Source organism: Hyalella azteca, unplaced genomic scaffold (assembly GCF_000764305.2).
Source record: "Hyalella azteca isolate HAZT.00-mixed unplaced genomic scaffold, Hazt_2.0.2 contig439, whole genome shotgun sequence".
Taxonomy (NCBI): Eukaryota; Metazoa; Arthropoda; class Malacostraca; order Amphipoda; family Hyalellidae; genus Hyalella; species Hyalella azteca.
The window spans coordinates 5,903-16,337 of record NW_025930790.1 but is presented as its reverse complement, the minus strand read 5'-3'; the positions used below and the strand labels follow the sequence as shown (position 1 = coordinate 16,337).

Here is a 10,435-nt window from a genome sequence, read left to right as displayed (position 1 = left end):
GAGAAAATTTTCCTACAGATCCCACTGCTCTCTGGAGAACATTTCGCTGGGAGAGTTTGGGGTGTACGAGGTTACAGTGTCCACCGCTGCCTGCTCGATCTCCACCCACAAGGAACCTGTCTTCATTTATGGCGGTGAGTTGTTACGTCTTAACCAGCCATTGGAAATGGCTTTTGGGCCATTCCCAGCCATTGGGAATGGCTTTTGGGCCATTGGGAATGGCTTTTAAATAGTCTACATTAAATTTATTTGAGTTCAAATTTAAACTTTTTTGAAATACTTTCATTGCAAGTCACAATGTAATATTGGATGGAATCTATGTAGAACTCTTCCTTTCTAGTTAGTTGGGCATGGAACAGTAAAACTATTTTAACTATTCCTATTTTGGGGGATATAAGCCTCGATCAGTAATCGCTTTGAATGTGGAAACCAAATTTCACGTCACTCTGCCGCCGAGAATAACCTTCACAGTGAAATTTTCAGGGTCAAACCCAATTAAGCCACTGCCTCTGATATACTTTTTTCTTTGCAATCATCTCACTTGCGTAACATTAAGAACCATTTGGCTCTTCATCTCTATCTTTCAATTGCTTTAAAAATCTCTATAAAATGACAGCATGACCTCTAAGCAAAGGTAAACATGACTAATTAGTAACGGCAATGAAAAAAACAGAGGTAAAATTGACTTAATTATCATTATTTTCAGAAGTTTTCAAATAAATATTCATTAATGCAAGATTCTCATTAATTATACTTTAACCCCCGTAAGCCAGGCATGATCATCGCGTGTGCGGTGTACGTGGTGCTGATGTTGCTGGTGACGCTCGTGCCGGCGCTGGTGCGGCGAGTGCAGCACTCGGGGCTGGCGACATGTTGCCGTATGAACGACTCGACTGTGAGTGTTGCCGTATGAACGACTCGACCGTGAGTGTTGCCGTATGAACGACTCGTACCGTATGAACGACTCGTATGAACGACTCGTACCGTATGAACGATACGTGAACGCGACGTACTTCGATCCTGCCAACACAAACTACAATCAGTCGTGAGCTCTAATTTATTTTAGTCTCAAGTTTGTTTTATAATAATGAAGTTAAGTACATGTTAACATCATTATAGTAATCAGATTGTGAAGTATTGGTGTGAGTTAAGATGTCTGTATGTTAGTTAAATGCCATCAGAATCGTTCATATATTATTGTTAGGTATGTAAGCACATAAATAATTGGTATAAGTCGATTGCATGCTGAATTATATTAAATGCGCTCTCTGAACGGTGCAAGTCGCGCGACTGTGATGCATTCTATGTACTGTGGTGACCGATAAATGTTCATCTGTCACACTAATGTTCCCCGTCAATATAGCCAGAGCTGGGCAGCGCTACTTTGAAATGTAGCAGCCGCTACCGCTACCGCTACATGCTCTAAATGTAGCGGGCGCTACCGCTATAATTGCTTAAATGTAGCGCCGCTACCGCTACCGCTACATTTATCGCGCTACTGCCCTCCTCTGTGTATGTATCATGCTGGTTTTTAAATAATATTTAATACTATTAAGTAAAATCTAAAGGCTTTATCTATAAATGTAGCGATAGCACTGTAGCGGCAAAACTTCGTATCGCTACTTAAATATGTAGCGGGCGCTACCGCTACCACTACAATTGCTTGAATGTAGCGCCGCTACCGCTACATGTAGCGCGCTACTGCCCACCTCTGATATATAGCACATATTCGCCCGTTATACATCATCATTCGTGACAGGTTGTTGGAAACCACTCATTACTGCGTCGCGAATTGCATGAGAACAAATGTAAAATATACTGGGAATAAGTATATCAGAAGATGATTTTTTGGTGCGAAAAGCCTAACATCAAATAGTCGCAAGATTACTCTTAAGAGAAAATTTTCCTACAGATCCCACTGCTCTCTGGAGAACATTTCGCTGGGAGAGTTTGGGGTGTACGAGGTTACTATGAACGACTCGACATGTTGCCGCATGGACGACTCGACCGTGAGTGTTGCCAGGGTTGAATTAATATTTCAACCGTGAGTGTAGCCCTGCATCTTGGCACACGACACTTTCTTGTTGACTTTTGTTAGGGAATAGTGTCAATATATATAAATAAGCGATTATCATTTTTGTAGTAACAATTATTTAATGCTAATTTTAGAGTTTTTTCCGTTCCGCTAATTTGGTTTTCATTATTTTCGATATTAAATTCATTTATATTTCAAGTTTCGTGCTGGTAAGGACTAAAACATGGCAACGCACTTGCACAGTTAACAATGACGGAAGCCTTTGCCTAACAGCGCTTAAGACAGAGGCGTAGTCCCCATCACCCTCCCTAGGGAGGGACTAGGTCCACTAATAAATAACCCAATTGGATATAGAGCGACATTTTGAACTAGATTAGGCAATTATAAATTAACTGAGCTAAAAATACCTCGATTGCACTACAGTGACATCCCTAACGCTCCCGGACGCCTTTGCATAACGTTTTAAATATTGACGATCATTGCAGTAAGAAACCTGAACGATGGAAATGGCACACTTTTTTCACTGACATCTGTAATTCTGTTTTTTTCTGGTAGATCTTATGTTCACTTGCAGTGGGCCATCTATTAAGAGCAACCGATTCGAAGAATGAGCACAACATAATTTCAGATATGTCACTTACAAAGAAAAAAATAATTCAGTACTCACTGCAGTGAGTGACAGAGAGCGCATTTTCTCGTCGACGAAAACTTGAAGTCACGGACGGACGGACGGACGGACATGGCAAGCCCAATAATGCATTTTTCCATAAATGAGAAAATGCGCTAAAAATATCATAAGTAGGGAGTTCGAAATAGTCCTTATCGACATGGGCGGTCGAAACATTCATGTTAACTATGTGCATACACCTGCGTATAAATATAATTTAATTTAACTTCGTGCCTGGGGCTGCTGAGTGACGATGTATTTACCAAGTGTTGAGCAATGTGGAGAATTCTTGGACGATCAAGGGCCATACTTTCAAAACTCGCTAAGTGAACGTAAGTACTTACGCTCCACTTTCTTGTCTCTGATTGGTGGATTTTGCTTGAAAGGCCGTCAATGATTGGCTGATGAACTTACGATCTCTCAACTTTTTTTGAAAGTATATGCCCTGGTGCCAGTAAATGTCGGATAATCGTTGGTGTTCCTGCGGACAGGAGGATATTGACTTGTCCGTGCAGGACAGAGGAGGGAAGAGCGCGCCGAAGAAAGCGAGGGTAAAGGCCCTCGACACGTTCCGAGGGTGAGTGCATGTAATTATTTAAAGTATTGGTATCAATTTATCGTAATACATTTTAATATTGAATACATTCTGATATTGGCATCGATGTAACATCTGCTCCACCTTTGTTTATAGCCTGGAAATATAAACGTACGACTGTCCCATTTCACGAGAAAAAAAAATCCAGACATATTAAAAACGATTCTTTGAAATTTCAACCAGTTAAATTTTCATCATGGAAATGGAGATCTTGCAAACGTTACCGCCCATAACTCTCCTCACTCTCAAAATAATTTTTTAACTTTCCGTTATCTTTCAAAAATGTGAGGACTCACTTCAGTGCTATTGTGTTTACCACTGAGATTCTTGTTTGCTAATTTTGCAAATGATAATTGAAAGTTCGATTCAACATTCATATTTTAAGTCATTAATTGGCGAAACTATTTGTTTCATAAATCACTCAATATCATACTCATAATATTCCTCTCCCCCAGGCTCAGTATCGTGCTCATGATCTTCGTCAACTATGGGGGCGGTCATTATTGGTTCTTCGACCACGCGACGTGGGACGGGCTGCTGCTGGCGGACCTCGTCTTCCCCTGGTATTTATTCAAGCCCCAGTCCGCAGCTGGCGAACAAAACATATTAAAACTTTTAGGTTCTTGCCTCAATATATTTAGGTCCATCTGATAATACCATTAAACATTTTTGCGGCTATTTTTCAGCGATTTGAAATTTTTCGATAATTTATGCAGGAATATGAATTACAATATTATGATTCGTTCGACAGAGGGTCGCTCCCCTTCGTTCCCTTGATTGCCTAAACTAACAATTATAATAAAATTTATTATATTTTAGATCTTCGGAAAATTGGGATAGTTATAATATACAACTGCAAAGTTTCAGTGAAACATTTCCATTGAGGCCCACGATTTTTCGATTCATCTGGTCCTGGTCCATGAAAATAAGGCTTATGAAGGCTGAAAATAAGGTTAATAAAGCTGAAAATAAGGTTAATTATAGCTGAAAATAAGGTTAATTATAGCTGTAAATAAGGCTAATTATGGCTGTAAATCAGGCTTATTAAGGCTGCAAATAAGGCTTCTTAAAGCTGAAAATAAGGCTTATTAAGGCTGCAAATAAGGCTTATTAAGGCTGCAAATAAGGCTTATTAACGTCTCTATTCGTACAGGTTCATGTGGATCATGGGCGTGTGCATCCCCATGGGGGTGAGGTCGGGGGCCAAGCGTGGGGTGCCCAAACACAAGATGATCTTCAAGATTTACAAGGTGATCTTGGTACAAGCGGCATGCTGAGCATAATTAAAAACAAAAATTTCTCTGCTTTAAATTTGACAGTGATTGAGAAAAAGCTCCAATTCGCATATATTTTGAATTTTTATTGTTCGAGGTCTTTGCCCTATAAATCATGTTCAAGCATCAAATTCAATGTAGGATCTTATATAGTGTTGTTCAGATGCTTTGGCAGTGGATCAGATCACGTCAATAACAAAAAATATAACTCAGTACTCACTGCAGTGAGTGACAGAGAGCACATTTTCTGGTCGACGAGAACTTGAGGTCATGGACAGACGGACGGACAGACGGACAGACAGACAGACAGACAGACGGACGGACGGACATGGCGAGCACTATAGTGCATTTTTTCCATAAATGAGAAAATGCGCTAAAAATATATCCTTGCGCAGATTTTCGAACTTGAATTAACCGATCCTCGATTAGCGTTTATTTAGATCTGGATCAACACTAACAGGTTCAGTATTGCCTAAGATTTGAGGAAATATATCGCAGCCACCACTTGAACAATATTAAATCCTATTCCATCGTCCACCACCCTCAAAGAATAGCGATACATTTCTTGACCTCAGATTAAATTTTTATTTCTCATTACAAGATATTCACTGATTATTTCACCTTATATTTAATTTGTATTTTATTATCACCTAAGTTTCACTGAATCATTTCTCATTTTCGACATAAATTCACTAATTATTCATCATACCTGAATTTATAGCGACCGGATATTGCCTTAGTCTACAGTTAACTTGACATGTTGGTCTAGGGCAGCAGGTCCTGAAGTCTGGGCACTGGGCAGCATTCTAAACTCCCTGTGCGGGTTGCTGACGTTCTCCCAGTACCGCATGCTATCATCTTTTTTATCATCGACTTAGATTCACTGATTGTTTCTTATGATCTACTTAGATTCACTCGTTGTTTCTTATCATCTACTTAGATTCACTAATCATTCACTATACTCCACCATACAGAGGTCCCTAAAGCTCTTCGCCCTGGGCATCATTCTGAACTCGCTGGGCGGGTGGGTGACGCTGGCCCAGTACCGCGTCCCTGGCGTGCTGCAGCGCTTCGCTGTAGCTTACCTCGTCGTCGCCTCCGTCATGGTCCTATGTCCGGAGCCGGCCGCCTTGCAGGTGCAAATTATAGATCTCGTTAACAAAAACCTAGGACTCGTTAACAAAAACCTGGGACTCGTTAACAAAAACCTGGGACTCGTTAACAAAAACCTAGGACTCGTTAACAAAAACCTAGGACTCGTTAACAAAAACCTGGGACTCGTTAACAAAAACCTAAGAGACCAAATATATGTAATCAAAAAGTAAATAAATAAAAATAAATTGGTGACAGGCCTATGCGGGTCTATTCTTCAACGCCGAAGAGACTATACTATACTAACTGCTTTTGTTAACTTGTGCGATTTAAGAGAATTAAGTTTGCTCAGTTGTTTAAATCTAGTCAATTATTCATTGGAACTTGATACGATTTAATATTTTTTAAGTTTGTCCATAGTTTCGATGAGGTATATTATCATCCCATTGTAAATGATTTGCAATACGAGAATTTTTCCTGTGGTGAATAGAGTTAATTAAAGATATGCTTGCGCCATCAGTTTAGTTTCATCATCTATCACTTCTTTTGAGGTCCTATATCAGTCTTTATATATTTCAGAACAAATGCGGTGAGGCCATGAGTGACGTAGTAAGTCTCTCTTACCAGTGGGTTATATACATCCTGTTTGTCCTCGTCCACACGGCACTCATCTTCTTCTTGCCGGTGCCTCAATGCCCGACGTAAGCTTCCCTGCACTATTAGTTTTCAGCACTTATTTCAATCAAGATGTTTCTTAAAATCCTGAATTTCAGTCCTCCTATAAATCAATGAGACATCAACAACCTAATAAATCATATTTCTATTTGGTCTTATTTTAAATGTCGTTATCACTCTTTATTCGTGTTCTATACATTTGCGATTTAAAAAAATGATCATGAATCTACTCGGTTCAATTTTTTATACAGTAAAGAAAATGTAAAATTTATAGTTCCAAATTTTCTTTCGAATTCTCGCTGTTTCGCTCGTTCAATCGTTGTTGGAATAGAATAGAATAGAAGTGTCGGCATACCGTATATATAGACCATGGGCCTATCTATAAGTTATAACATATACTAAGCCTATCATATTAAGCCTATATATAGGCTTAATATGATATTTAATTTCACGGCTCACCATTTCAACTCCTTAATTCAGAGGATATCTTGGCCCTGGAGGCTTAAGCCTCATGGATAGCGATGGTAGCCCGCGGCCTGATTGTATTGGGGGAGCCACGGGCTACGTGGACCGCTGGCTGCTGGGGGTGGCCCACATCTACCAGAACCCCACAGCCAAAACTGTCTATCACTCGGGGCCTTTTGATCCTGAAGGCGTTCTCGGTAAGAGATTTTTTTTACCTCGATTAAACGTTGAAAAATTACTAAAATCTTATTTGTCGGATAGAATTTTTTAGGTATAGAATGATTTTGATTCGATTTTGGCTAAAGCCCTTATGTCGTATAGTTCAGTTTTACTGATAAAGGCTCCTCGCTCCTTGGCTCATAAAGCTGAGTTGTCTCAGTTGTTATAACAACAGGCGGGAGAGAGTGTCTGTCATCAAGCTTGACATCATAATGGAATTCACAAATCTGTTCGAGAGAAATACGCACTTTAGGCATTTCAAATCTGAACATATATTTTTCCATAGCTTTATCTAGTCTGTTCTTGAACGCGTTCATACTTGGAATCGTGTAGAACAATTTTGATTCGATTTTGGCTAAAGCCCTTATGTTGTATAGTTCCGTCTTACTGTTAGGCTCCTCGCTCCTTGAGTCATAAAGCTGAGTTGTCTCAGTTATGCTAACAACAGGCCGGAGAGAGTGTCTGTCATCAAGCTTGACATCATAATGGAATTCACAAATCTGTTCGAGAGAAATACGCACTTCAAAAGGAAATGAATTATTCACGATTTGTGGAATGAAATTTGAATTGGGAGCATGTTGACCCATGGTCAGTCTTGTCATTCAGGCAATACTATTTCATTTATTCAAAACCAGAATCAAACAAAAGATATGTATTTTCCCAGGAAGCTAAAGTATTCAACTAAGAAGGCGTTCACTACAAAAACCTAAGAGACCACAATATGTTTAATTATAAAAAAATATATCTCAGTACTCACTGAAGTGAGTGAAAGAGTGCATTTTCTCGTCGACGAAAACGTGAAGTCACGGACGGACAGACAGACAGACGGACGGACAGACAGACGGACGGACATGGAGGGCACAATATAGCGCCTTTATTTTCCATAAATGATAAAATGCGCTAATAAAACATCTCCGTACATTTTTTATAATGAAGCTTTTTAAATGTGCAGGTTCGATGCTGTCGATAGTGCAGGTGTTTCTAGGGGTGGTGGCCGGCAACGTCCTGCATCACCACAAGGAGCACAAGCAGCGGCTGGTGAGGTGGCTTGTCTGGGGCGCTGTTACCGGGGCCCTCGGCGCGGTGCTGTGCTACGCAGGACAGCAGGACGCGCCTGTTCCTGTCAACAAGAACTTGTGGTGAGATTTCTGTCTATAAGAACTTGTGGTGATAACAAGAACTTGTGGTGAGATTTCTGTCAATGAGAACTTGTGGTGATAACAAGAACTTGAGGTGAAGTCAACAAGAACTTGTGGTGATATTTCCCTCTGGTGGTAGTGTGTAGCTTGTGTCCGACCGATAAGTTCTTACAGATTTTGGGACAAGTCACATTGTTTCACTTTTTACCAGAAATTGCGCAAAACTTATGTTTATTTCATGTAAAATGTGTACTGCTCCCCTATATACATAAACGGTCCATGTCTTCATCTCGCTACAGTCTCTTTCTGTAATTGACATCTCTTTTATTTCTGCGGATACTATAGTTTAAATCATAAGGTTTATGCTACGCTCTATTCGCGTTAATTTGTTGCTTAGGTTGTGTCCGACTAACGTTTATGAAGACTTATAATATCTTCATACAATTGCACACGAAACAGGCCTCAAATATGTATGATCTAATGAGACCAGGGCCCATACTTTAAAAAAAAAGTTGAGTGATCGTAAGTTCATCAGCCAATCATTGAAGGCCTTTCAAGCAAAATCCACCAATCATAGACAAGAAATAGAGCGTAAGTACTTACGTTCACTTAGCGAGTTTTGAAGTATGGCCCCTGATGCCATAAGCTTGTTTGTTGTGCACAGGTCGCTCTCCTACGTCCTGGTGACATCCTGCTTCGCCTTCTTGCTGCTCTGTCTGAGCTACCTTCTGGTGGACGTGTGGCGGCTGTGGAGTGGTGCTCCGCTCTACCAAGCAGGTTAGTGCAGTGCTCTACCAAGCAGGTTAGTGCAGTGCTCTACCAAGCCGGTTAGTGCAGTGCTCTACCAAGCTGGTTAGTGCAGTGCTCTACCAAGCTAATTAGTGCAGTGATGCTTTACCATGCTGGTTAGTACAGTACTGCTATATCAAGCTGGATAGTACAGTGCTCTACCAAGCAGGTTAGTGCATAGCTTCTCTATCAAGCTGGCTAGTGCAGTGCTGCTATATCAAGCTTGTTAGTACAGTGTTCTACCAAGCTGGTTTGTGCAGTGTTGCTCTACCAAGCTGGTTAGTGCAGTGCTCTACCAAGCTGGTTAGTGCAGTGCTGCTCCGAATCAATATTACAATTTCTAAAATATTTTCTGCTAACACTATCCCTTTTTGAAAAAAATAATTCATCTGTCATGATACATCTCAATTTTTTTATGTACCTGTACTGCCAATGCCACATTATTCGCCTCTGCAGCTACTACTGCACTTAATTCATCGCTCGTCAATAAAACTGCATAATATTGGTCAAAATCGCGACCTGCAAAGTTCGATTGCCACATATTAACCAAGAAATTTTTCGATCACCCTAGAAAGTCTAGGCTCTGATTTTTAACATAATAGATCGTTTCTTTTTAAGGCCGTCGATGTTAGAGCTATTGCGAAGTTAGTGACATTAACGGTAGTTGCTGCCGCCCCAATACGTGAAATTTTCTTCAGAATAAACATTTTTCGCTTCTTTATATTTAGTTATATACCAGGCGCGAGCTCGTTCACAACTTTACGTACTCCATCCCCAACAGGAATGAACAGCATTTTCCTGTACGTCGGCCACATGGTTACGTACAACCTGTTCCCCTGGCACTACATCATAGGACCCATGAGAACCCACGCCGCCTTGCTCGCTGAGTGTTTGTGGGGCACCACGCTGTGGGTGCTAACTGCTCTCTACCTGCACAGCAAAGGAAGATTCTACACTGTCTAGCAAGCACATTAACTGCTCTGTACCTGCACAGCAAAGGAAGATTCTACACCGTCTAGCAAGCACATTAACTGCTCTCTACCTGCACAGCAAAGGAAGAATCTACACTGTCTAGCCAACACATTACAATAAACGCGTTTTATATTCATCAAAATTTTGACACATTTAACTGCTCTGTACTTACACAGCAAACAAAGATTCTATACTATCTGGCTAGCACATTAAAATAAAGGCGTCTTATATATCCAAATTATGACACACTTTCATAGTAATAACACGAGCCTAAAGCGAGCGTATAACTGTCTACACACGTTGACGTGTTAGACTTTAGGCACACTTTCTTTTTAGGCACACTTTCTTAGTAATAACACGAGCCTAAAGCGAGCGTATAACTGTCTGCACACGTTGACGTGTCAGACTGGGCCAGGTTTACCCACATGAGTCTTAGTTCATGTAAACTTGGACAAAGTCTCAAGCATTTCAATGAGTGGGCGGGTTGCTTTGATCATCCTATACTCGGTTGTG

General features: G+C 40.5%; 1 protein-coding gene across 1 annotated transcript; it reads left to right on the top strand.

Annotated features, from left to right (window-relative positions):
- Positions 1–16: 16 nt before the first annotated feature.
- Positions 17–9,983, top strand: LOC108676362 (heparan-alpha-glucosaminide N-acetyltransferase; the record flags this gene model as incomplete). The annotated part of the gene is made up of 11 exons (XM_018164427.2): positions 17–134; positions 774–895; positions 3,194–3,279; positions 3,753–3,860; positions 4,451–4,547; positions 5,546–5,707; positions 6,243–6,364; positions 6,819–7,000; positions 7,975–8,161; positions 8,826–8,938; positions 9,732–9,983. Coding segments are annotated over 11 exons (1,479 nt in total), but the record flags the coding sequence as incomplete, so codon positions are not given.
- Positions 9,984–10,435: the final 452 nt, after the last annotated feature.